The sequence below is a fragment of the Mauremys mutica genome, chromosome 26 (assembly GCF_020497125.1).
Source record: "Mauremys mutica isolate MM-2020 ecotype Southern chromosome 26, ASM2049712v1, whole genome shotgun sequence".
NCBI classification, from domain to species: domain Eukaryota; kingdom Metazoa; phylum Chordata; order Testudines; family Geoemydidae; genus Mauremys; species Mauremys mutica.
This window is the reverse complement of record NC_059097.1, coordinates 13,911,215-13,938,452: the sequence shown is the minus strand read 5'-3', so window position 1 is coordinate 13,938,452 and position 27,238 is coordinate 13,911,215. Positions and strand designations below refer to the sequence as shown.

Sequence of the window (27,238 nt, the reverse complement as noted above, 5' to 3'; positions counted from 1 at the left end):
CCCATCTCTCACCCCTCCGCCTTGCCCCAGCAGGGAGGACGGGGCGTTTCGGAAGCCGGAGCCGGGGTTTGCGGCGCTGGAGAAGAGACTCGGCGATTTCTCCCTGCAACGCGCCCGCCTGCAGCAGGTGCTGCTGGGATTCAGAGGTGAGTGGGAGTCTGGGGGTGGCGTCTCCTCTGGGTAGAGCGACCCCGGCCCTGGGGAGGAGTCGGGGGCTCGAGTGATGTTACTGACCCCGGCTCCATCTCACCGCCCAGCTCAGCGAGTCGCCCTTCCCCATGGAGCAGCCCTGTGGGGCTGGCTCTGTCTGCAGCCGCTGCGTTATCGGCCTCTGATCTCTGCCACCATCTCGTCGTTAACAGCAGTGACATTAATAACAAATATCAGAGGGGTAGCCGTGTTAGTCTGGTTCTGCAGAAGCAGCAAAGAATCCTGTGGCACCTTATAGACTAACAGACGTTTTGCAGCATGAGCTTTCGTGGGTGAGTACCCACTTCGTCGGATGCAAGTAGTGGAAATTGGAAAGTGCAAGTAGTGGAAACCAATCCATGCAACAAACCTCGATGCCAACTCTGCCCACATATCTACACCAGCAGCACCATCACAGGACCTAACCAGATCAGCCACACCATCACCGGTTCATTCACCTGCACGTCCACCAATGTAATATATGCCATCATATGCCAGCAATGCCCCCCCTGCTATGTACATCGGCCAAACTGGACAGTCTCTAAGGAAAAGGATAAATGGACACAAATCAGACATTAGGAATGGCAATATACAAAAACCTGTAGGAGAACACTTCAGCCTCCCTGGCCACACAATAGCAGATCTAAAGGTGGCCATCCTACAGCAAAAAAACTTTAGGACCAGACTTCAGAGAGAAACTGCTGAGCTCCAGTTCATCTGCAAATTTGACACCATCAGCTCAGGATTAAACAAAGACTGTGAATGGCTTGCCAACTACAAAACCAGTTTCTCCTCCCTTGGTTTTCACACCTCAACTGCTAGAACAGGGCCTCATCCACCCTGATTGATCTAACCTCGTTATCTCTAGCCTGCTTCTTGCTTGTTTATATATACCTGCCCCTGGAAATTTCCACTACATGCATCCGAAGAAGTGGGTATTCACCCACGAAAGCTCATGCTGCAAAACGTCTGTTAGTCTATAAGGTGCCACAGGATTCTTTGCTGCTTCTATTAATAACCAAGGGGAACCTCCCCTGAACGCGAGAGCCTAAATCCTCACCTCTCCCCTCCTCTCCTTCCCCTAGAGACGCTGCGACGGGAGCTGGGGAGCGACACAGGTACGTGTCTGTCTCTGACGGGCCGTGGGGAGATTTCAGACCCATCCCCATGTTAGCGACAGGGGAGCGCTGCCTCCGGCCCCGCTGTGCAGCTGGCAATGGTGGGACAATGTGAAGCCGGGTGCGCCCCGTGGCTGATTCGCTCCGGCTGGGATGTCAGACGGGGATTCAGAGCGAATCCGGATCTCGGGGGGGGTGTTTCCAGTAGGGGCAGCAAGGAACAACCACCTGAAAGGTGTGAGACAAGGGTGACCCGTGCTCGGCAGCTTTTAATGGGTGACTGAAGATGCCACCGGAGGGTGCGGGGGGGCAGCGAAGTCTGAGGTGGAGCCCAGCTGTATCCTGCATAGACTGACCTTGAACGAGGAATGGGGCTGCGACCGTGGGTACAGACGGGCTACGAATGGGAAGTGAGCTCTGTGCTGTACGTGCTCTGACTGGGGGCTGCTATAGTGCGTGTCTGGGTTTCTCACACTTTTCCCAGCGATGGTCTGTTGCATTGAGTTTTCAACGCTTAAAGGGTTAAATGTGTTGATAAACTTTTGTACTATTTAATATTAAAACAAAGAACGTTTTTCTTTCTTTCTTTCTTTCTTTCTTTCTTTCTTTCTTTCTTTCTTTCTTTCACAGAGGCTTTGCTTTTAGTTTTCTTTTGGAAAACCCTTAAAAAGCATCTATTTTAGCTGGAAGTGTCACGATTGAGCGTGAGTTAATATTTTCACTTGCCACGCTGTTTAGTGCACTGTTTGTTTGGCAAGTGTGTTAGTTTTATTATTGTTTAGACAATTTGGTGTATTTGCATGTGTGGTTTTTTTACTCTATTTTTTAAATAAATGGTTCGTTTATTTTATTTTTGAACAAATTGAGTTAGTTTAAAGTGTCAGCTTTGTTTTCTTTTAGCCTTTTAGAATTAATTGTTATGCCAGGTGTGGAGATAAAACAGGCAACTCCTCCTCACATCGTCTGAATTTGTGCAGAATACGAAAGTTGAAACATGAGGTTTTTATAGCTGATTTTAAGGCTAACAATACAGCAACCATTTCAGGACACTGGCTGGTGACAGAAGTTAGTTTAATTTTAGAGATTTTATATTTGCACCAGAATGCTGGCTCCTGTTGGAAGGAAGGAAGGAATGGCTATTTATATATGCAAAGGCAAAATTGACACAAACATTAACTTTATAAGATGATTATTGCAACTTTTGTGGACAAATAATGATGACATTTTCGTTACTTATTGTCTTAAGATTAGTGTCCTGACATCGATGTAGTCGGGCTAATTTTTTTCCTTTTAAGAACTGTTTATTTTTAACACTTATTTTTTACTTTTTTTATTTTATTGCTGGAATTTAGGAGGTTACTTTGGCACTTGACAATTTACTTTTTTTTAATTTGTTTAGATTTTTGGTTTAGATTATAGGTTTCGATTTTGTTTAGATTTTGGAAGGATGGTGGTTGACTTGAATAATGACATTTTAATGAGTGATGTAACTGAAACGTCGTAGACTTTAAATTGTCACTAGTACTGTTTATAGTTTGAGGGGTGTTTTAACAGTACTTAATTGTGTGTTTACATAAGCAGCAGCTTGGGGGTGTGAGTTTATTTTTTGATGCAACTCAGCACTTACACTATGTTCTATCCATGCCATTTTGAAGTTAATTTTTTTTTTGCCTTTTTGAGGGTAAATTAAGCAAAGGGTTTGAGATAATCTTGTTTTTAATTTTTGTATGGCCTGATTTTTGTGCAGGTCCCCAGTCCCAATCCTGATGTACTTGTAGGAATTTACGGAGAGGTCTGGTAATTTTTTGCATATGCTGGGATGAATTCCCCGCAGTAACTAGATTCCCAGAAAACTACAGATTTCTCACGCATTGGAGCGGGGGTGGTTAAATTAATTAGAGTTTGCACTTCATGTACTTTAAAGCCAGAATAGCTTCCTCTTTTTTTGGATCATTGACTTTTCCCCCAGCGTTTTTACGTATTTTAGCAGATATTTGTCGGGTTTCACAAGCTTTTTTAAGATTGAACTAAATATCAGAACAGTATTTACATAAGTAATTATGCCTTTTTCTCGCTCTCTTGTTCACACGCACAATTCAGGCTGGTTTTGGATTTTGCTTTTGAATATTTTTTTAATTCTTTTTGTAGGATTGAACTATTAGCAATTTTGTTAATTTCTCACAAGTCAAAAAATTATGGGCCGCCTTTGGGGGAGGATTTTTTTGATTGTTGAACTGGTATTGTAGGAAAATTAAACAGGATTTCATTGTTTTTTTAATGTAACATTAATTTTTGCTGTTTAATTAGCAAGGCCTGGGGAGATTTTTTGAATAAGTCAAACTGAAAGTAAGGTTCAGGATAACACAGCCTCTCTAATAACATTTTCAGGGTTTAGTTTTGGGATTATACCAGTTGTGGTGACTGATGGGAGAAGTTTTCTCATTTCCATGTGGAAGAAAACACTGTGTCAATTAAATTGTGCAGGACGTTTACAATGGTTTATGCCCTACAACCAAAGCATTGCCCTCCTTAGAAGTTAAGAGATGAACATTTTTAACTAATATTAAGGTAATTTCCTGGAAATTTTAAGTGATCTGCAAATACCTCCCAGAGCAGCAGTTCCCAAACTTTAACAACCTGCGAACCCCTTTCACTAAAACGTCAAGTCTCATGAACCCCCTCCTAAAAATGAATATTTCCCGGGATTTTCTCCTTTACCTGAGTATAGCTTATAAAAGCCGTGATCTTGGAAATATAGAATGTGTTGTTATGACATGCTTATTACACACTCTTTATTATTAATTACTATTTATCATGACAGTATTGTTATTACATTATGAAAAGGGCAACACTCTTCCAAGATCTCACTTCCGTAGCTTGTATCACTTTGAAGAAGCCTGTTATAAGACAAGGCTCCTAGGTTTCATCAGGGAGTATCAGACAGGAAACAGCTTGAAGGGATTTAAGAAGCCAACTCACAGAATCATAGAAATCTTCCGCTCTGCTCCGCGCTGATTAGGCCTCAACTGGAGCAGTGTGTCCAGTTCTGGGCAGCACATTTCAGGAAAGATGTGGACAAATTGGAGAAAGTCCAGAGAAGAGCAACAAAAATGATGAAAGGTCTAGAAAACAAGACCTCTGAGGGAAGACTGAAAAAACTGTGTTTGTTTAGTCTGGAGAAGAGACGACTGAGAGGGGACCTGAGCACAGTTTTCAAATACATAAAAAGTTGTTCCTAGGAGGAGGGGGGGAAATTGTTGTTCTTAACCTCTTAACCATTAAGCAATGGGCTTAAATTGCAGCAAGGTCCCTTCTGAACTCTCCCCCGTTCTCCCTCTCACCCCGACAGGCTGTAGAATAACACCCACGTTCGGGGCCAGATCGCCTCCTCCTCCCAGGAGGAAGGGAAGGGAAATGGCTGCGGAAGAGGCGGCTCAGGTAGGGACCACGAGGGAGTGGTTGGTGTTTTCCTGCTGGAGGGAGAAGGGCAGGAAACACAGAGGCGTTTGGAGCTTCTGCGGGGTTCAGTCTGGAAACAGGGCAGGACGTCCACAGGCTGGAGAAAGGGAGGAGGCCAGGGGGGTGACAAACCTGCTGGGACTTGTTCCTAGATTATAGGAACAGACCCCCGGGGGCTATGGTGGAGATTCCTTCGTTGTGGAAGACAAAACAACCCCCTGAAAAACTCTCAGATTCTCAGTGCTGGAGCACGAACCTAGCAGGCGGAGATAAAGAGGCACCATTGAGATGCCCCATCCCCTCCCATCCAGCTGCAGGCCGTGGGGAGGGGGTTCTGATTCCCACCAGGGCGTTGTCCCATCCCCTGTATCCGCCTCTGGCTAGTACGTGAGTGATGGATGTGAAGACCCCGTCCCCGCTCTCTGCTGGGAGGGGTGAAGGGCTCTCGCTTTCTCCCCTCACCCCAATGCCTCCTGGCTGCTCTGAAGAGAGTGGGACATTGGGCCTCCCAGAGCTCTTAATTAATTGGCCTTGCTGCACCACGAAGAGTGGGGCTGTGAGTGGGGCAGCAGGTGCAGAGTGGGGGGCTCTTGCTCTTTCAGGGGCCGGTGACCTTCGAGGAGGTGGCTGTGTATTTCACCAGGGAAGAGTGGGCTCTGCTGGACCCCGCTCAGAGAGCCCTCTACAGGGATGTCATGCAGGAGAACTACGAGAACGTGACCTCGCTGGGTAAGGATTCCCGTCCCCTCGGTTCTTAGAAGGGGAAATGCAGAATTAAGGTTCATGTCACCCCACAATGTAACCTTAACTCTGCCCTGTTTCAGCAACACCCCGACATGCCAGTGACGCACACACCAGCCCTCTGCCCTCTCCTGCTACACAACACTGCGGGGACAGAGCCCAGGCGCAGCACAGCACAAAGTCTAACGTCGTCTTTCTGCTGAGGCAAAACTTGGGTTTAGTTCCATTGTCGCAAACGGAAGCTGCTTACGCTCAAACACGGAGCCTGCTTCGCGCGAACCATCTCAGACCTGTAAAATGTTACCCTCTCTTTGCCGTCAGCCCGAGGCCTTCACTTACCCCTCACCGAGCCCTGGAGACCAGTACCATGAATGCCACCAAATTACTGACAAACCCGTGGCAAGAGCTCCCCCTTCCGCACCTTTAGCGACACAGCCCCCAACCCGCAGCACGGACATGGGGAAGGTTCATGTCACAGTCCCAGCTCTGCCAAGCTGCTCCAGTTAATCCCTCCACCATCCGGTTACAGCTGCAGCTGACCCAGTGCACACAGCTGGGGGGGCATGCGGATAAACGCTGGGATTCCCCGTCTGTGAACACAGCACAAACAGTGACATGTTCCCTTAGTCCTTCCTCATAGTGATTATAAATTCATAGGTTTTATGGCAAGAAGGGATTATAAATTCATCTAGTCTGGCCTCATGTGTAACGAGCCAAAGAATCTCATCCAGTTACTGTGGGATCGAGCTGAATAGCTTGTGCCGGACTAAATCATCCTCCAGAAAGTCATCAAGTCTTGGCGTGAAGATTTGAAGTGATGGAGAAGCTGCCACTCCCCTTGGTGGTGCGTTAACCTTTGGAACGGGGGCTGCGGCAGGAGCTTTGCCGTGACAATCCCAGTCACCCTTAAAGGTTGGGAATCCCGCAAAACACCTCCTGTGATCACTTTTCCACTTCTTATTACTGTGGTGCTATAAAACAGAGGAAGACATCAGTGACAAGAATCATAGAATCTCAGGGTTGGAAGGGACCTCAGGAGGTATCTAGTCCAATCCCCTGCTCAAAGCAGGACCAACCCCAACTAAATCATCCCAGTCAGGGCTTTGTCAAGCCTGACCTTAAAAACCTCTTAAGGGTGGAGATTCCACCACCTCCCTAGGGAACCCATTCCAGTGCTTCACCAGCCTCCTAGTGAAATAGTGTTTCCTAATATCCACCCTAGACCTCCCCCACTGCAACTTGAGACCATTGCTCCTTGTTCTGTCATCTGCCACCACTGAGAACAGTCTAGATCCATCCTCTTTGGAACCCCCTTTCAGGTAGTTGAAAGCAGCTATCAAATCCCCCCTCATTCTTCTCTTCTGCAGACTAAACAATCCCAGTTCCCTCAGCCTCTCCTCATCAGTCATGTGCTCCAGCCCCCTAATCATTTTTGTTGCCCTCCGCTGGACTCTCTCCAATTTATCCACATCCTTCTTGTAGTGTGGGGCCCAAAACTGGACACAGTACTCCAGATGAGGCCTCACCAGTGCTGAATAGAGGGGAATGATCACGTCCCTCGATCTGCTGGAAATGCCCCTTCTTATACAACCCAAAATGCCATTAGCCTTCTTGGCAACAAGGGCACACTGCTGATTCATCCAGCTTCTCGTCCACCGTAACCCCTAGGTCCCTTTCTGCAGAACTGCTGCCCAGCCATTCGGTCCCTAGTCTGTAGCAGTGCATGGGATTCTTCCGTCCTAAGTGCAGGACTCTGCACTTGTCCTTCTTGAACCTCATCAGGTTTCTTTTGGCCCAATCCTCTAATTTGTCTAGGTCCCTCTGTATCCTATCTCTACCCTCCAGCGTATCTACCACTCCTCCCAGTTTAGTGTCATCCGCAAACTTGCTAAGGGTGCAGTGCATGCCATCCTCCAGATCGTTAATGAAGATATTGAACAAAACCGGCCCCAGGACCGACCCTTGGGGCACTCCACTTGATACCGGCTGCCAACTAGCCATGGAGCCGTTGGTCACTACCCGTTGAGCCCGACCATCTAGCCAGTTTTCTATCCACCTTACCGTCCATTCATCCAGCCCAGACTTCTTTAACTTGCTGGCAAGAATACTGTGGGAGACCGTAGCAAAAGCTTTGCTAAAGTCCTGGAATAACACGTCCACTGCTTTCCCCTCATCCACAGAGCCAGTTATCTCCTCATAGAAGGCAATTAGGTGTGTCAGGCATGACTTGCCCTTGGTGAATCCATGCTGACTGTTCCTGATCACTTTCCCCTCCTTTAAGTGCTTCAGAATTGATTCCTTGAGGACCTGCTCCATGATTTTTCCAGGGACTGAGGTGAGGCTGACTGGCCTGTAGTTCCCCGGATCCTCCTCCTTCCCTTTTTTATTTTGTGTTCCCCCATCTGTCTGAATCCAGACGTCTCTTGTCTGATTCTTAGACTGTCGGTGCCTTGGGGGGCAGGGACTGTCTCTTTGTTCTGTGTCTGTAAAATGTCCCGCACCTGGGGGTCCTGGTCCCTGGCTAGGGTTGCTAGGCACGACAATAATCATAATAATAAATTAATTATAGAAATAATAATAATGAGGAGGGTGGAAAGGAGGGTGTTGGAGAGAGGGGAAGGGGAACCCTAGAACCGCAGGGCTAGAAGGGACCACAAGGGTCATCTCATCTACCCCTCCCGTCCTCCCACCAAGATGCAGGATTTGTGGTGTCTAAACCACCCCAGACCCACAACTCTCCGGCCTCCAGGGAACACTTGGTCCAGTGGGAGGGTGTGGTGGAAAGTGTTGGGGCGGGAGCAGGAATGTGGGGGAATAGGAGGGAAGGCGAGAACGCAGGAAGTGGGTGCTGGAGGCCCGGGAGGTGGGGAGAGCAGTGGGTGGGAGGGAAGTGGGTGACAGCGAGGGAGAGGATTAGCTGGGTGCCTTTCCTGGTCTCTCTGTGCCCGGCCTCGGGCCTTTCCCTCTCCTGTCGTGGCAGACTGCAGTTCTCCTGCTCTTAGTCCCCTGTATTTCAGCCGTGCCTAGCCAGCACCTTGGGCAGGCTGGTGTCAGTGGTGCACAGAGACAGCCCAGCACAATAAAGGATTTTGACATAACACCCACTCCTGGCACATGCCTGTCTTACCTCAATGCCCAGCATCCCGTTGGCCAGGTAGGCAGGTCTATCTCCTCCAGACACCCCCGTAGCTTCCGTGTGTTGCTGTTTCTTTCTCCCAAACCACCACCTGAACAGGCAGGCTCCTTTTGAGAGAGAGAATCCCTTTTTCTCCTGCTCCAGACCTTTCGGTCTCCTCGGTCCAAGGGCTTTGGGGTCTGACCCAGGGCTGTAAGCTGGCTTGACCCAGGAGGTAGAGAAGTTCAAAGCTAATAATTTGGACCTTGTCTCTTAACAGCACGGAAGTGTTTACCGAGGGTCTCATTCTCCTTCCCTTCCTTTACGTTTTCCTTCCCGCCTTCCTTTTAAACGAAAACAAAGAATTCATATGGCAAATCTCCCAATAACCAGGTCAACATCAATCATTAGGGCCCTGCCAAACGCACGATCCGTTTTGGTCCGTTTCACGGCCGTAGGATTTTAAACGTCTTCCGTTCCCTAGATTCAGGTATTTAAATCTGGAATTTCATGATGGTTAATCGTGGGCGTCCCGACCGCAAAGGGGGCCTGGGTGAATCGCAAGGCTATTGTCGGGGGGTGGCAGGGTATTACCACCCTCACTTCTGTGCTGCCGCTGGAGCTGGGTTCCCAGCCGCAGCCGAGTTTCCTGCAGCCGGGGAAGGTTCCCGGAAGTGGGTCTGACCCAGCCCAGGGAGTGGTCCATGCAGGGAGTAGCAGTTTGAGCCCGGCGCATGGCAGGAGCACCCACAGCCCTGCCACGCCCCAGCTCTGGGCCCGGTGCTTGCGGGGTGGGGATTAAAGAGGTCTTGGGCTGGCTGTTTCTGTGTGTGTGTGTTTGGGGGGGGTGATCATAGTGGCCCCCCGTCACTGCAGTGCCCATCTGTAAGGCCGGCCCTGCCCCCCCCAAAAAGTGAGGACCTTACCTCATGCTTTCTGGTCAGGACCCCTCCCCCAAAGCCCGGCAGCTGTTTCTTTCCTCATCTTCGGTGAGAGGAGGGAGCCAGGGTGAGAGATACCGTCTGGGGTTTGCCCCTCATTGTCACCCTTTGAAATGCATCTTCCTGGAAAGGCCCCCAAGACAAAACGCGTTCTAGGTGGGGGCTAGGAGACACGCAGTCCGGTAGGGGGGGAGGTTTGCTGCGTTGTTTGCTAAGATGCAGATCTGTTGGCTCTTGCCCCGCTCGAGAGCTGCTGGCCCGCCGGCTTTGATGACACCTGGCCTGGCATTCGTTTGTCTTGGAGAAACGTGTTTCCCTGCTCCACAGACTTGTCTGGGAAACACACTTCAGTTCATAACTTTACAGATAATGTTGTTACGTACATTTTACCATGATTTTACTGACCTGCCAGTTACTAGTTTTCAGATGGTACCTTACAAGGCACATTGTGTGCAAAGCTTATGACAGTAACGTGCAGGGTATGAACACGGGTGCATTCTGTCGCCGTTGGTAATGCAGCTTCTGGGGAGGTCCCCTGCCCATCTATACCAGCTGCAAGCTTCCTTCACGGCCAGGTCTTTGGGATCTTTGTGTCAGTCCCTCCTGCGGTCGCGTGGCCCAATTCCTATTCTTCGTATTCTCTTTTTCCAGGCGAATTCGAGTCTGTTGCTCCTGAATTATAGCATCTGATTCCCCAGCCTTCTCCACACCATGGGGCATTGTCATCCTCCCTCCCATTACACCAGACTTGCAATATTCCCTAATTCCGCAGAACGTGCTTTTCTCACGTCTAGCACTGCTAAGATACCGTGCTCAGGGACATCCTCCCTCCTTCCTATTCCTCCAGTGAACCCCACCAGCCCATGCTGACTGTTCCCAGCTTCCCCGTGACTCGCTCATTGTCTCTGGCCCTCGCTTTGTCAGTAAGCAGCAGTTCCAGGCGGTTTCCCACCGGCTGCAAACTTCACTTTCTAGGACGTGGCGTTAGCGTCTCTGTGTTTGGGGACCATTTGATGATGATTGTCTGGCTGTGTGTGTTGGCAGCAGCAATGGGGATCGTTAAATCCCTCATTAAGCAGAGTGTCCTACATATCTGAGCCCCCTGGGAGGTGGCCCCAGCATATTACTGCTTTCAGATGGCCTGGAGTTAGAAGAATAGAACGTTGTATTGCCACTCCCCTGATCTCACTTGTTTTCTTTTCTCTAAGCAGGGTTACCAGTTCCCAGATCTGATGTGATCTCCCAGCGGGCTCGAGCGGTGAAGCCAGGGGTCCCAGATGTCCAGGGCTCAGAGGAAAGCGAGATCTGGAGGGAGGCCCACACAGGTGAGGAGTCGTGAAACCTGGGAGCGCCTCGAGGAAACAGCTGGGATTCCCTGCAAGGCCCTTGCGAGCTCTCTGAGTTCAGGACTGTTCCAAGCAGCTGTCATAGCCTCATGGCAGATACCGCTCCTGGCTTCCTACCCACCCTGTCTTGACCTCCCCTCCCGTGGGCTGGAGAAGTAGATTTTATGCCCCTCTTCTTTCCTGTGTGGGAAAGAGTTTGGTGGGATTCGGATCCGGGTTTTTTTCCGTCTCACTAGCACTTACGTTGGTTTGCCCTGGCCTTTTCCATCCCCGTTTCTGAGGTTTCTCCCTCTTTCTCAGCAGGGGATGGGATGGTGAGTGAGAACGAGGAGCAGGATCCTCAGCGGGAAGATGCTGAGCCGGTGGGACCATACCTGGGGTTATCGCACAGCTCCAAAGCGGACGTGTCCAGGAGTCATGAGCAGGGAACAGCCTGGGAGATTCAGCACAGAGCAGAGAGAGAGCAGGGAAACCAGCCAAGGGAGAACATGAGTATATCCATTAATGACTGGGAAACTCCCAGGGACCAGAAGGAAACCACAGCCCAGAAGAGAAACCCGACAGGAGAGCGAACCAACATGTGCACTGAGTGTGGGAAACGTTTCAGCAGCCGCTCACGCCTTAGAGAACACCAGAGAATCCACACAGCAGAGAGACCCTACGAGTGCGGGAAAACCTGCCCTCTGAGCTCACGGCTCATTGCGCATCAGAGGCTCCAGACAGGAGAGAGACCCTCTGAATGCTCTGAGTGCGGGAAAACCTTCACTCGGAGTTCGTCCCTCGTTGCACATCAGAGGATCCACACGGGGGAGAGACCCTATGAATGCAGCGAGTGCGGGAAATGCTTCAGTAGCCGCTCAGGCCTTTTTGACCATAAGAGAAGCCACAGCGGGGAGAGACCCTATGAATGCTGGGAGTGCGGGAAAACCTTCACCCGACGCTCACACCTGATTACGCATCGGCGAATCCACACCGGCGAGCGCCCCTATGAATGCCGCGAGTGCGGAAAAACCTTCTCTCAGCTGTCAGTCCTAATTAGACACAAGAGAACCCACACGGGAGAGCGCCCCTATGAGTGCTGCCAGTGCGGGAAAAGCTTCACTCAGAGCTCATCCCTTATCACGCATCAGAGAATCCACACGGGGGAGAGACCCTACGAATGCCGTGAGTGCGGGAAAAGCTTCACTCGAATCGCCGCTCTTGTTACGCACCAAAGTGCGCACGCGGGAGAGCGCCCCCTTCTGAGTGCGGGAAACGCTTCGCTCGGAGCGCAACGCTCATTAGACATGAGAGGGTCCGCACAGGAGAGAGACCCTGTGAGTGCGGGAACACCTTCACCTGGCGTATTGCACATCAGAGAATCCATGCAGGCGAGTGCCCCTATCCATGCTGCTAGTGCAGGGGAAGCCTCTCTCAGCGCTCAGCCCTTCCTGCACGTCGGAGGATCCACACGGGCGAGAGACGCCAGAGATGCTTCTTGGGAGAAAAGCTTCCGTCAGCGCTCAGCCCTTATTTATCCCCCGAGAATGCCCCAGGGAGATCGACGTTGCAAAAACCTCGTCGAGAGCCAACAAAACATTGATTTTCTTTAATACTTTTGCTGATTCCCACATCGTGGCCCGTCAGGCTGTTTGAAGCTTTTGCCTCACCGTGGTCTCTCAAATCTACCGCTGGCTTTTAAAGCTCGCCGGTCTTTGGGGTGAGTCCTCTTGCTCTGTCAACTCCTTTGTGTTACGAGTCTTGTGTCTCCCTCCTGGCAGGAATGTCCCGCAGCCCCAGGTTGGGGCGTTAGGGCTGACAGCAGTGAACTCCACTGCCATAAAATCTACCCGGTATGGCCATGTGAAAACACAACTATTCCTTCAGTAAAAACATGGTCGGTGTGTAATGGCTGCGTTATCTAGCACACTTCCTCATGGCCTGACCTAACCTCGATCAGTTCTCCTCGTCTAAACAATCCCGGCGCATCACGTTTGTACTAAAACAACGAGGAGTCCGGTGGCACCTTAAAGACTAACAGATTTATTTGGGCATACGCTTTTGTGGGTTAAAAACCCCACTTCTTCAGATGCATCGGGCTGCAGGGTGCTTTGGGAAGGGTTTGCAGTGTCTCATGGAGCAGGCAGATTTATACTGTTCCTCTCACTGCAAGGTAATTGTTACAGTCACTTAATTCCCTCTTCGTGGACAGATTGTCTCATTGTTCTCACGCTGCCTTGGGTTGTGCTGAATGCGGGGAGGGGGGTGCATTGCTTCTCTTCTTTAAAATATATTTAAATATAACAAAGACCAGGAGCAGGAAAGAAAGTGTTGTTTCGGCCTCTGTGACACAAGACAGAGAGGTGCTGACACCGCCTTCCTGAACACCCCAGAAGTGTTTTCTTTCTGAGCCATGGTGAGTTTTTCACATTCTACTCTGCCACCTCCCGAAGTGTCACGTGATGCAGCGGTCTCAGCTCTCTGTCCTTGGCAACTGCCCTTTGCTTCTAAATTTGGGCTCGTCTACATTTAAAAACACTGATGTAGCTCCTCAGCGAAGACGCAGCCTGCACCGATGGGAGGAGTTCTCCCATCAGCGTATACCTCCCTTAGGTATGTCTACGCTGGCAGGTTTCTGAGCCACGAGTTACACCACTTTTATTAAACCGCTGGAATTAAACCGCTGTTGCGTGTCCACACTGGAGCGCAGCCACATTGGCAGCTCTTGCAACGGCACAGACCGCAGTGCATTGTGGGTAACTATCCCACTGTGCAACAGGCCACAGGGTGCTTTGGGAAGGGTTTGCAATGCCTCGTGGGGGAGGCACCCCAATCCCATTGTTCCACGGGCATCCTACTACACTGACAGCTGCTTTTCAACTGAAGGGTGGGGGAGAGCGTGTGACAGGGAGTGTGTGTGTGTGTGTGTGTGTGTGTGGGGAGGGGAGAGAGACAGTGTGTTGGCGGGACAGAGTGTGTGTCAGCATGGTGTCTGGTAAGTTCAGACAGCGGCAGGAAGCAGCCAGTCCTGAGGCAAGGGGAGACCCGCCCTCAGCCCCCGCCTCCCTCCCTGGGCTCTCTGCACAGCAAACACACACACACACACACACACACACACACAGAGCAGAGCGGTCACTTGAGGCCTTACGGGACAGCTCCGGAGGCCAAGGACAGCGCAGAAAGCAGGCGAGTGTCAATGGAGCGCCGGAGCCGCTGCACAAAGAGCTGGACGACCCTCGCTGAGGTGGGGTTCTTTGCAGGGCTGCTGCTGAGGGGTTTCTGTGCACAAAGTGGCTTGGCAGCGTCTGCACGTCTGCAGTTTGAGCACTAAAAGCTGCTTTACTGCGCAGAAACTTGCCCGTGTAGCCAAGCCCTAAGAGGTGATCGCTAGGTTGACAGGAACATTCTTCCGTTGACCCAGTGTGATCTACACTGGGGGTTAGGTTGGTTTAATTGCTTCACTCAAGGGTGTGGATTTTCCACACCCCTGAGCGATGGAGTTACACTGACTTAATTTCCTACTGTAGACCAGACCTTGGACTCATTAAGGCTGGAGATGAAAGCGTCACATGCCCGGGAGATGAGTTTAAATGGATCCCAATCTCAGTGATCCTTCAGAGTATAAACCCCAGTGTCTGTCTACTGGCAAAGCCACTTCTGGACTGCTGGGTGTTGTTTGCAGACGGGAAGGTCGGGTGTTTTTCTCCACTACAATGCTGCTAACTTTTGTAAATAAGATGATTCAATAAGTGCTGAGAGACGTAGATTTGAATGGATCAGAGGAGAATGCGATGGGAGAATCTCTTCTCCTGATTCTGAGTTGTATCTATAACCTGCTCTGGAACTTCATTTTATATGAAACTGAAAGTGTCTCATACTTCTCTGTGATGTGGGTTTTTCTCTTTTGTTCTGAAGTCTATTTGCTCCCATAATTGGATATTGGTTTCGTTTGACTGAATGAAGCTCAGATTTATTAGGGACTTTAACCAATAACCATTTACTAAAAATAACAATGTCCTATGTTGTTTTTGCTCTTCTCCTGCACCTCCCTGATGACATGGAGGAAAGTCAAGTGCCGTTCGGTCAATAGGAGAGACTACTGCATGCTAGTGGGCATGCTACCAAGGAAATCTCCAGTCTGAAATGGTGAACAGCACACCCCGAACTGAAGCTAACAAAAATAAACTGCAAATGATTAGAGTGTCGCTCAGTTCTTTAGGTAAATATTGTCTCGGATGCCCCAAGGAGAGAATTCCTCAGTAAGCGATTTGGAACTTGGCAAAATACCGTTGTATTTGATTCCCAAAGTAGTTATGGCCTAGGTCCTTCAAGAATTTACTCCGTAATATATCTCCTGGCTAATCCTAGGATATGGGGAATGATGTCCCTATCTATGTAGATGTGGAGGACGTAGAAATTGCATTTTTTTCTGAACACATCTTTTGTAGATGCTGCAAACGTGTTTCAAATGAAATCAGTGTTGAATGTGAGAGAGCTGCAGAACGTCTGGTTTTGACTAGCTCCCCCACCTTTGGTGGTTTACAGGGATTCGGCTCCAGGCCTGTTTCTAGTCCAGAATTAAGACCTGGGCCACCACATTAAAGAAACAGATTGGGCATGTTCGGGGAACATTCCTCATTATGGCTACTGAAAAGTGCCTGGTTTGGTAGAGGAGTTTACTTCAGGGAAGTGTACGTTTTCCTTCCCGAAGGCCAAGGATTTGGCAACAATTTCAGTCTTAGTAGCAGGTACACCGTGGATGGTTTTCACCCCAGAGAAGGACACCAGGCCCTGATAAAACGCTTTTATAACACAGCTGCCTTGTTCAATGGAATTGATTGTGGTCCCAAAGGATGCTATGATTAAACCGGAAACAATTATCCTTTACCATTTGGATCCAACCTTTCATGAGGCTTAGAGAGAAGCGGTGCCTTTGGCAATAAAGGAACTGGATTTGGCATAATTCGCAGCCATCTTGTGCACTTAGAAAGAAGCAAGAACCCCAAAGGAAGAAGTTGGCCTTGCTTAGGCAGACAGGACAACGCCAGCTGCAAGCTGCAGTTTTACTAAGTGAAAGTAAGTGAAAGGAGAAATTCATAAGAAGGGGGGAAAACGTAAAAACCTGACCTGGGATCTGGTGGTCTGTGTTGGTACGTTCTTTTGCTCAAGCTGCTTTGCTCTTAAGGAGAATAATGCTAGAAAAACTGATAGCCTGGTAGGGGCTATGATAAGTTATGTGCTGTGTCAAAAGAAAACCTTTACAAAGTTTAGTTAGAAAGTGTGCACTGAAGCAGTCCAAGGTGCTTTTCTTTGGGCAAGGATCTGGCACCTAAAGGGCTCAGCAACTGGACAGAAGGCGGGGCCCTGGCAGGCTGGCTGTGGATTCCTCAAAAGCATTTCCAACATCAATGTTTTGACTGCTCTACCAGCTACTGCTGCAGCATATATACGTGTGTGTGCTTCAAAGCGAATAAAGGCAGTTTTAAATAAAAGCGCTTCTGCTTGTGCCAATCCTTTTATCAAATGGAGGAGCTGCGTCCCCGCTGATTTATTTCTGACATCACCTGAAGAAAAACCCGTTAAGTTGCCATTGCTTTGGGTTCTGAAAAACCTGGGTAACAGATCTGGCAAACCAGTTGCCAGGAGTGGTGGAGAGGAGGGGACGATTTATTTGTTTGCTGTGCGAGAAGGGAGGATGGGGGGCAGGGTTGCAACCTGTAATTTCCCCGTTTCAGAGTCCACATGTCAATGTAGGGATACATTCCGTAACTGGGAGTCAGGGCCCAGGTCTGGTAGCCTGGTTGAGTAAGAAATTATGTCAGGAGGAAAGGGAACATCTGGAAAGAAAGAACAGCTGGAAATGATTTTGGGGGGGCAGCTTGACGGATTTTGTACAGGAAGCTTTACCGGCCCCAAGACATTCCTGCAACGCTGTAAGCAGACGGTAGTTGTCATAAATATAGGGGGAAAGGTAGCAACCTTTATGTATGCAGCAGCATAAAATCCCGCCGTGGCAGCTGGACTGAATCGCTTTACCTGTACGGGGTTAAGCAGTTCATAGAACCTAGTTGGCAGCTGACCAGAAGGATCGATGAGGAAAGAAGATACTTTAAAATCTAGGAGGGGAGGGAGGATTTTTGGTTTTGTTCCCTCTCCGGATGGAGGGAGAAGCCAAGCAGGTACAATATCTCCTGAAAATATACCTGGAATAATCCATCTAAAACCACAGAAATTGTAGGTAGGGCAAAGAAATGCGTCAGGTTATCTTTTGTTTTGGCTTGTGAATTTTCCTGTGCTGCAGAGGTAGTTTTATTCCTGTTTTTTGTAACTGTGAAGCTGAGCCCAGCGGGGAATCCTCTGTGTTTTAAATCTTTTTATTACCCTGTAAAATTACCTTCCATCCTGATTTTGCAGGTGCGATTCTTTTATTTTTTCTTTCTAAATAAAGTTCTTCTTTTAAGAACCTGGTTGATTTCAGTGTCTGGAAGACAAAGGATCTGGTCTGGGCTCACATTCCTGAGGCGATTGGTTGGTATATTATTCTCAAGCCTCCCCAGGAAAGGGGGTGAAGGGGTTTGGAGGGATATTTGGGGGGATAGGGATTCCAAGTGACCCGTCCCTGAATTTTTGTGTCTATCACTTGGTGGTGGCAGCAGGACCGTCCAAGGACAAGGAAAAGAATTTGTGCCTTGGGGAAGTTTTAACCTAAGCTGGTGGACTGTAAGCTCAGGGGGGCTTTCATGTGGGTCCCCCACATCTGTACCCCAGAGTTCAGAATTGTTGTGGAAAATTGACCACACGGTTGATTTTAGATCAGACAGCCTGAGGCACCTTTATTGTTATACAAGCATGCATGCAGGGAGGGACAGCGTGGCCCCATGGCTGCTCTCCTGTCAATAGATTTTCACCAAGCTTATAAAGGCTAAACCCGCAAATCAACACTTACTTAGACTCCCTTATTTGGGATTATCCATGGCAAATTAAGCAAGCTAGCTCAGTACTTTTCCATATTTGGTTTTTCCTGTTGTTGTTCTTTGGCAGTTTTCGTTGGTGGTCCGCCTGCTTTAAGACCCCTCCTTTGCAGTTGCATTGGATAAGGCTCTTGTTGCATTCTGGCTGAGCTGGCACATATGGGCCCTCTTTGTTCCTTCCCTCAGTTCCTCTTTCTCTGGTCTCTTCCCCTCCCCCCCCCCCGTGCCCCTTGTGCAGACAAACAAGTTTTGCAGAAGTTCCAACATTTGCTCTTACATAGCAATTGTTTAGCTATAGCCAAGCAGCGGCGGGGGGGGGGGGGCAATTGATCCCTATCAGAGTGGAGGGGTGGAACCCCCCTGACAGTAGTAATAGTAGTAAATTAAAAGATCAGCTCAAGGCAAGAATAAAAAACCTAAATAAAGTTAAAAGGATAAAATAAAATACCCCCCCCTCCAATCTACCCTAAAGGCAGCGCAGATCATGACAATGCAGAAGCAAGTGCGTAACAGTGAGCGAGAAAGTAATCGGTCGGAACAGGAAGTATCTGCGTTGAAACAGAGGACTCTTGAGAGCGAAACAGCTGATAGAGCCGTACTGAAGGATTCCCAGGGAAGACCACGGGAAAGGTAAACGACACAATGGTGCTTTCAAAGCCACGTTGGGAGATCAGAAGGGAACAGTGGCAGTGATTAGAGAAAGTCATAAACTGGGAGGGGCGGGGGGGATGCATCAGAAGAGGATCCCCTGTTCTGTTCATTCCCTCTGAGGCACCCGGCACTGGCCACTGGCGGGAGACAGGATCCTGGGCTAGACAGACCTTTGGCCTGACCCAGGATGGCCGCTCTTATGTTCTCCTTCAGCTGCTTCTTTCTCCACATTCCCTGAACTTCCCCCACCCCCTCCACTTCTTTTTTCTTTGAGGTGTTTTTTTGTTTTATCAGTTAAGGGTTAATGCCGGAGCTGAAAATATTTCCGCTGTCCTTAAAGATATGGCTGCCAAGCGATAGGAATGTTAACTCTGCTACTGACCCTAATGACTGCCGGGAAAAGAGTTTTAAATAAATTGTCAATTAAAAAAAAAGGGCTCAAAAATTGCTGTTTCTTTTTATGGCCGTAAGGGGATTTGTGGCTCCTCATGAAGGAAGCCCAGTTAAAGCAATTGCTCTCCCAGGTAAGAGTCTAACGCAGGGGTCGGCCACCTTTCAGAAGTGCTGTGCCAAGGCTTCAATTATTCACTCTAATTTAAGGTTTCTCGTGCCAGTCATACATGTTAATGTTTTTAGAAGGTCTCTTTCTATAAATCTATAATATAGAACTAAACTATTGTTGTATGTAAAGTGAATAAGGTTTTAAAAATATTTAAGAAGCTTCATTTAAAATTAAATTAAAATGCAGAGCCCCCCGGACGGGTGGCCAGGACCCGGGCAGCGTGAGTGCCACTGAAGGTAAAAGCCACAAGTACCCAAGTGCACCTCCCAACACCTCTCCTTGGGGAGGCCGGGCGCCCCTAACTCCCCCAGAGTGGCACATTTGGCTGCAGATAGGTGGGGGCAGGTTTGTGGTTTATGTAGAGTTTGAAGGAGAGGCATTCGGACTGAATGTGATGTTAAATACAGGTGCCACTTAATCCTTACTCAGCACCCAAAAGAAAAGCCTGTTTAAATCTCCGGCTGGAGTTAAGCCCTCGCCAGGATTTAATGTGGCAAAGTGCCTTGTTTCCTTGGGCAGCTGGATTCTGTATTGGATGGGGCGAAGGAAAATAAGGGGCAATTTGGCTGAATGGATTTTGGAGGAGAAGGGATCCCGGGAGCGGGTGTCTTGAGAGAATTAAAGAGTGTTGGTTGATTTTGCTAGCAGGGTCCAATGGGAAACTGCTCCTGGGAACCCGGGGAGACTTCAGCAAGCTAAGGGGTAGCAGCCTTTAAGGCGTCTGAAGAACGGATCTGCCCCCCACAAGTTCCAGCCATTGCAGAAAAACACCAGGAGCTTTGGGGCAAAAACAGAATCGAAGGTGGGAAAACGACTGCAAAAGTCCTAGTTACTAGCTCCGATTTGCCTCCCCAACAGCAGCGTAGGCATCCGAAGGCGGCAGAAGCCAGCCTGGAAAACCCCGCACGCCACAGCCGACTGGCTTTTAAGCCAAGGGGTTTTATTTAAGAGTCAAGCCCCAATAACGCTGCCCTCTGGCCATCCTCACAAGTGACAGCAGGACCTGGAGACCGATTTCCACCACCTTAATTGGGTGGCCGCACGGGTGGCCCCCTTAGTCGCTAAGTATCGGGAGGTGACAACCTCCCTCGTGGGAGGAGCCCAGTTGTTTTCAGCTTTAGAGTTGGCCAAGGTCTCTCGCAACTTACGCGCATTTAACAGGCGCGATTTCAACTATGCGCGTGCGGCTGGAGTCGGGGGGGCAGGGCCTCAAGATTTAAAGGTCCTGGGCCACCAGCTGTGGCGGGAACTCTGAGCCCTTTAAACCCTGCCGGCAGCTCGGGCGGCGGTGGGACCGGGTGGGGGGTCATTGAAAGGGGGGCAGGAAGACCATTTTGGCTCTACGCCGTGTTCGCTTCACATGCCAGCCGCGGCCCCGCACCCCCGGCCTGTAGTGATTATTCTCGCACGGTCCCCGTGCGTGGGGACGGCTATTCCTGCTTTCCAAGGACACACGTGTGTTTGGCGGGGTCGGGTGGGGGCACTGAAAGGGCGGCGGGGATACAATTTTGGCTCTACGCCGTGTTCGCTTTACGCGCCAGCCGCGGCCCCGCTCCCCCGGCCTGTAGTGATTATTTTCGCACGGTCCCCGTGCGTGGGGACGGCTATTCCCGCTTTCCAAGGAGACCCGTGTGTTTGGCAGGGTCGGGTGGGGGCATTGAAAGGGCGGCGGGGATACAATTTTGGCTCTACGCGGTGTTCGCTTTACATGCCAGCCGCGGCCCCGCACCCCCGTCCTGGAGTGATTATTTTCGCACGGTCCCCGTGCGTGGGGACGGCTGTTCCTGCTTTTCCAAGGAGACGTGTGTGTTTGGCAGGGTCGGGTGGGGGCATTGAAAGGGTGGCGGGGATACAATTTTGGCTCTATGCCGTGTTCGCTTTGCACGCCAGCCGCTGCCGCGCACCCGCGGCCTGTAGTGATTATTCTCACACGGTCCCCGTGCGTGGGGACGGCTATTCCTGCTTTCCAAGGAGACCTGTGTGTTTGTCAGGGTCGGGTGGGGGCACTGAAAGGGTGGCAGGGATACAATTTTGGCTCTACACGGTGTTCGCTTTACACGCCAGCCGCAGCCCCGCACCCGCGGCCTGTAGTGATTATTCTCGCACGGTCCCCGTGCGTGGGGATGGCTATTCCCGCTTTCCCAAGGACACCCATGTGTTCGGTAGGGTCGGGTGGGGACACTGAAAGGGCAGCGGGGATACAATTTTGGCTCTACGCCGTGTTCGCTTTGCACGCCAGCCGCGGCCCCGCACCCCCGGCCTGCAGTGATTATTCTCGCACGGTCCCCGTGCGTGGGGGCGGCTGTTCCCGCTCTCCGTGCGTTCGGCGGGGCTGGCGCAAGAGGCCGGGGGGTGGGGGGTGCGGTGCCCGGGGGCTGGGACCCCGATCAGGGGGTGTAATTCGGTGCGTGGATAAGACCCCGGTTTGCACCAGAGCTGGGGGGGGGGCGGGGCGGGAGGCACCGAACACGTGTCACCGCAGGGGCTGGAGCCCGCCACGTGATTCACCTCGGCGCTAAGGGCGGGCCCCGCGGGAGGGGGAGGGGCGGGGACACGCGTGGGGCGGAGACGCTCCAGCCCCCGGGGGGGCCGTGCTGCCCGCGGCCGGAGCGGGGCGGGGCTGTGGAGAAACACACCCCCCCCGAACGGGGGGCAGCGCCGCCTCACACCCTCCCGGCGCGCGCCGCGCTCCAACGGCCGGACGCGTCGCGTGACTCGTTCGTCCCCCCCCCCGCTCCGGGCGCGCGCCGCGCTCCAACGGCTCTAACGGCCGGAGCCGTCACGTGACTCGTCCCCGTTCCCCGCCCCGCCGCTCCGGGCGCGCGCCGCGCTCCAACGGCTCTAACGGCCGGAGCCGGCGCGTGACTCCCCCTCTACCCCGCGGGACGCGTTGCCGCTGCGGGGAGGGCTCCGGGCGCGCGGCGGAGCCGGTAAGACCCGAGCGGGGCGGGGGGATCCCGGTGCGGCCTCCGTAGCGATGGGGGGGGTCAGTGGGGGAGGCCGGGAAACCCCCCGGGGGGGGGCGGTGAGTGTGTGTCCGGGTGTCGCCCCTGCCCCTCCCCCCCGCTGCCCCTTCAACCCCCCCCGCCCAAACTCCGCCCCGCCCCCAAACTCCGCCCCCCACCTGCCCAAGGCTCTGGGTGGGAGTTTGGGTGAGGGAGGAGGTCTGGGGTGCGGACCCTAGGCTGGGGCAGGGGATCGCGATGCAGGATACAGGCTCTGGGAGGGACTTTGGGGATGGGAGGGGTGCAGGGGTGAAGGCCGTGGGGTGTGGCTGCAGATGAGGGGTTTGGGGTATGGGAGGGGCTCAGGCAGAGGGTCAGGGTGTGGGGGGATGGGGGCTCTGGCTGGGACTGGGGATAAGGTGTTGGGGGGCTGGAGGGGCTCAGGCAGAGGGTCAGGGTGCGGCGGGATGGGGGCTCTGGCTGGGACTGGGGATAAGGTGTTGGGGGGCTGGAGGGGCTCGGGGCTCAGGCAGAGGGTCAGGGTGCGGGGGGATGGGGGCTCTGGCTGGGACTGGGGATAAGGTGTTTGGGGGGCTGGAGGGGCTCAGCCAGAGTGACAGGGTGAGGGGGATGGGGGCTCTGGCTGGGACTGGGGATAAGGTGTTGGGGGCTGGAGGGGCTCAGGCAGAGGGTCAGGGTGCGGGGGATGGGGGCTCTGGCTGGGACTGGGGATAAGGTGTTGGGGGGGCTGGAGGGGCTCAGGCAGAGGGTCAGGGTGCGGGGGGATGGGGGCTCTGGCTGGGACTGGGGATAAGGTGTTTGGGGGGCTGGAGGGGCTCGGGGCTCAGGCAGAGGGTCAGGGTGCGGGGGGATGGGGGCTCTGGCTGGGACTGGGGATAAGGTGTTGGGGGGGCTGGAGGGGCTCGGGGCTCAGGCAGTGGGTCAGGGTGCGGGGGATGGGGGCTCTGGCTGGGACTGGGGATAAGGTGTTGGGGGGCTTGAGGGGCTCGGGCCTCAGGCAGGGTAACAGTGACGGCGGATGGGGGCTCTGGCTGGGACTGGGGATAAGGTGTTGGGGGGCTGGAGGGGCTCGGGGCTCAGGCAGAGGGTCAGGGTGCGGGGGGATGGGGGCTCTGGCTGGGACTGGGGATAAGGTGTTGGGGGGGCTGGAGGGGCTCAGGCAGAGGGTCAGGGTGCGGCGGGATGGGGGCTCTGGCTGGGACTGGGGATAAGGTGTTGGGGGGCTGGAGGGGCTCGGGGCTCAGGCAGAGGGTCAGGGTGCGGGGGGATGGGGGCTCTGGCTGGGACTGGGGATAAGGTGTTTGGGGGGCTGGAGGGGCTCAGGCAGAGGGTCAGGGTGGGGGGGGATGGGGGCTCTGGCTGGGACTGGGGATAAGGTGTTTGGGGGGCTGGAGGGGCTCGGGGCTCAGGCAGAGGGTCAGGGTGCGGGGGGATGGGGGCTCTGGCTGGGACTGGGGATAAGGTGTTGGGGGGCTGGAGGGGCTCGGGGCTCAGGCAGAGGGTCAGGGTGCGGGGGTTGGGGGCTCTGGCTGGGACTGGGGATAAGGTGTTGGGGGGCTGGAGGGGCTCGGGGCTCAGGCAGGGTCAGGGTGCGGGGGGAGGGGGGCTCTGGCTGGGACTGGGGATAAGGTGTTGGGGGGGCTGGAGGGGCTCGGGGCTCAGGCAGAGGGTCAGGGTGCGGGGGGATGGGGGCTCTGGCTGGGACTGGGGATAAGGTGTTGGGGGGGCTGGAGGGGCTCGGGGCTCAGGCAGGGTCAGGGTGCGGGGGGATGGGGGCTCTGGCTGGGACTGGGGATAAGGTGTTGGGGGGGCAGGAGGGGCTCACGAAGAGGGTCAGGGTGCGGGGGGATGAGGGCTCTGGCTGGGACTGGGGATAAGGTGTTGGGGGGGCTGGAGGGGCTCGGGGCTCAGGCAGAGGGTCAGGGTGCGGGGGATGGGGGCTCTGGCTGGGACTGGGGATAAGGTGTTTGGGGGGCTCAGGGCTCAGGCAGAGGGTCAGGGTGCGGGGGGATGGGGGCTCTGGCTGGGACTGGGGATAAGGTGTTGGGGGGCTGGAGGAGGGGCTCAGGCAGAGGGTCCGGGTGCGGGGGATGGGGGCTCTGGCTGGGACTGGGGATAAGGTGTTTGGGGGGCTGGAGGGGCTCGGGGCTCAGGCAGAGGGTCAGGGTGCGGGGGGATGAGGGCTCTGGCTGGGACTGGGGATAAGGTGTTGGGGGGGCTGGAGGGGCTCGGGGCTCAGGCAGAGGGTCAGGGTGCGGCGGGATGGGGGCTCTGGCTGGGACTGGGGATAAGGTGTGGGGGGGGCTGGAGGGGCTCAGGCAGAGGGTCAGGGTGCGGGGGATGGGGGCTCTGGCTGGGACTGGGGATAAGGTGTTGGGGGGCTGGAGGGGCTCAGGCAGAGGGTCAGGGTGCGGCGGGATGGGGGCTCTGGCTGGGACTGGGGATAAGGTGTTTGGGGGGGCTGGAGGGGCTCAGGCAGAGGGTCAGGGTGCGGGGGGATGGGGGCTCTGGCTGGGACTGGGGATAAGGTGTTGGGGGGGCTGGAGGGGCTCGGGGCTCAGGCAGAGGGTCAGGGTGCGGGGGGATGGGGGCTCTGGCTGGGACTGGGGATAAGGTGTTGGGGGGCTGGAGGGGCTCAGGCAGAGGGTCAGGGTGCGGGGGGATGGGGGCTCTGGCTGGGACTGGGGATAAGGTGTTGGGGGGCTGGAGGGGCTCGGGGCTCAGGCAGAGGGTCAGGGTGCGGGGGGATGGGGGCTCTGGCTGGGACTGGGGATAAGGTGTTGGGGGGCTGGAGGGGCTCGGGGCTCAGGCAGAGGGTCTGGGGGCGGGGGGCTGGGGGCTCTGGCTGGGACTGGGGATAAGGTGTTTGGGGGGCTGGAGGGGCTCGGGGCTCAGGCAGAGGGTCAGGGTGCGGGGGGATGGGGGCTCTGGCTGGGACTGGGGATAAGGTGTTGGGGGGGCTCGGGGCTCAGGCAGAGGGTCAGGGTGCGGGGGGATGGGGGCTCTGGCTGGGACTGGGGATAAGGTGTTTGGGGGGCTGGAGGGGCTCGGGGCTCAGGCAGAGGGTCAGGGTGCGGGGGGATGGGGGCTCTGGCTGGGACTGGGGATAAGGTGTTGGGGGGCTGGAGGGGCTCAGGCAGAGGGACGGGGTGCGGGGGGATGGGGGCTCTGGCTGGGACTGGGGAGACGGGGTTTGGGGGGGCTGGCGGGGCTCGGGGCTCAGGCAGAGGGTCTGGGTGCGGGGGGATGGGGGCTCTGGCTGGGACTGGGGATAAGGTGTTGGGGGGGCTGGAGGGGCTCAGGGAGAGGGTCAGGGTGCGGGGGGATGGGGGCTCTGGCTGGGACTGGGGATAAGGTGTTTGGGGGGCTGGAGGGGCTCAGGCAGAGGGTCAGGGTGCGGGGGGATGGGGGCTCTGGCTGGGACTGGGGATAAGGTGTTGGGGGGGCTGGAGGGGCTCGGGGCTCAGGCAGAGGGTCAGGGTGCGGGGGGATGGGGGCTCTGGCTGGGACTGGGGATAAGGTGTTGGGGGGGCTGGAGGGGCTCGGGGCTCAGGCAGAGGGTCAGGGTGCGGGGGGATGGGGGCTCTGGCTGGGACTGGGGATAAGGTGTTGTTGGGATGGTGGGGCTCAGGCAGAGGGTCAGGGTGCGGGGGGATGGGGTCTCTGGCTGGGACTGGGGATAAGGTGTTTGGGGGGCTCGGGGCTCAGGCAGAGGGTCAGGGTGCGGCAGGATGGGGGCTCTGGCTGGGACTGGGGATAAGGTGTTGGGGGGGCTCGGGGCTCAGGCAGAGGGTCAGGGTGCGGGGGGATGGGGGCTCTGGCTGGGACTGGGGATAAGGTGTTGGGGGGCTGGAGGGGCTCAGGCAGAGGGTCAGGGTGCATCGGGATGGGGGCTCTGGCTGGGACTGGGGATAAGGTGTTGGGGGGGCTGGAGGGGCTCGGGGCTCAGGCAGAGGGACAGGGTGCGGGGGGATGGGGGCTCAGGCTGTGACTGGGGATAAGGTGTTCGGGGGGCTGGAGGGGCTCAGGCAGAGGGTCAGGGTGCGGGGGGATGGGGGCTCTGGCTGGGACTGGGGATAAGGTGTTTGGGGGGCTGGAGGGGCTCGGGGCTCAGGCAGAGGGTCAGGGTGCGGGGGGAGGGGGGCTCTGGCTGGGACTGGGGATAAGGTGTTGGGGGGGCTGGAGGGGCTCGGGGCTCAGGCAGAGGGTCAGGGTGCGGGGGGATGGGGGCTCTGGCTGGGACTGGGGATAAGGTGTTGGGGGGGCTGGAGGGGCTCAGGCAGAGGGTCAGGGTGCGGGGGATAGGGGCTCTGGCTGGGACTGGGGATAAGGTGTTGGGGGGCTGGAGGGGCTCGGGGCTCAGGCAGAGGGTCAGGGTGCGGGGGGATGGGGGCTCTGGCTGGGACTGGGGATAAGGTGTTGGGGGGCTGGAGGGGCTCAGGCAGAGGGTCAGGGTGCGGGGGGATGGGGGCTCTGGCTGGGACTGGGGATAAGGTGTTTGGGGGGCTGGAGGGGCTCAGGCAGAGGGACAGGGTGCGGGGGGATGATGGCTCTGGATGGGACTGGGGATAAGGAGATAGGGGGGCTGGAGGGGCTCGGGGCTCAGGCAGAGGGTCAGGGTGCGGGGGGATGGGGGCTCTGGCTGGGACTGGGGATAAGGTGTTTGGGGGGCTGGAGGGGCTCAGGCAGAGGGTCAGGGTGCGGCGGGATGCGGGCTAACGCTGGGACACGGGATAAGGTGTTTGGGGGGCTGGAGGGGCTCGGGGCTCAGGCACAGGGTCAGGGTGCGGGGGGATGGGGGCTCTGGCTGGGACTGGGGATAAGGTGTTGGGGGGGCTGGAGGGGCTCGGGGCTCAGGCAGAGGGTCAGGGTGCGGGGGGATGGGGGCTCTGGCTGGGACTGGGGATAAGGTGTTTGGGGGCTGGAGGGGCTCAGGCAGAGGGTCAGGGTGCGGGGGGATGCGGGCTCTGGCTGGGACTGGGGATAAGGTGTCGCGCGGCTGGACGCGCGCAGGCAGAGGGTCAGGGTGCGGGGGGATGGGGGCTCTGGCTGGGACTGGGGATAAGGTGTTTGGGGGGCTGGAGGGGCTCGGGGCTCAGGCAGAGGGTCAGGGTGCGGGGGGATGGGGGCTCTGGCTGGGACTGGGGATAAGGTGTTGGGGGGGCTGGAGGGGCTCAGGCAGAGGGTCGGGGTGCGGGGG

General features: G+C 54.6%; 2 protein-coding genes across 2 annotated transcripts in view; both read left to right on the top strand.

Annotated features, from left to right (window-relative positions):
- Positions 1–27,238, top strand: part of LOC123356625 (zinc finger protein 271-like) — a 53,992-nt gene that overhangs the window by 7,645 nt on the left and 19,109 nt on the right. The window contains exons 5-8 of the mRNA XM_044999986.1: positions 34–146; positions 1,275–1,307; positions 4,657–4,745; positions 5,369–5,495. Of these exons, the coding sequence (XP_044855921.1) occupies positions 34–146; positions 1,275–1,307; positions 4,657–4,745; positions 5,369–5,495 (362 nt within the window). The remainder of the gene's footprint in view (positions 1–33; positions 147–1,274; positions 1,308–4,656; positions 4,746–5,368; positions 5,496–27,238) is intronic.
- On the top strand, positions 5,457–13,198 carry LOC123356666 (zinc finger protein 436-like). Its single transcript, XM_045000058.1, has 4 exons — positions 5,457–5,495; positions 5,591–6,419; positions 10,775–10,888; positions 11,210–13,198. The coding sequence occupies exon 4, from the start codon at positions 11,221–11,223 to the stop codon at positions 12,499–12,501; it is 1,281 nt and encodes a 426-aa protein (XP_044855993.1). The 5' UTR covers positions 5,457–5,495; positions 5,591–6,419; positions 10,775–10,888; positions 11,210–11,220; the 3' UTR covers positions 12,502–13,198.

Bases quoted from the DNA above. Each gene is read 5' to 3' on its own strand.
- LOC123356666 (XM_045000058.1), top strand. From the start codon at position 11,221: ATGGTGAGTGAGAACGAGGAGCAGGATCCTCAGCGGGAAGATGCTGAG.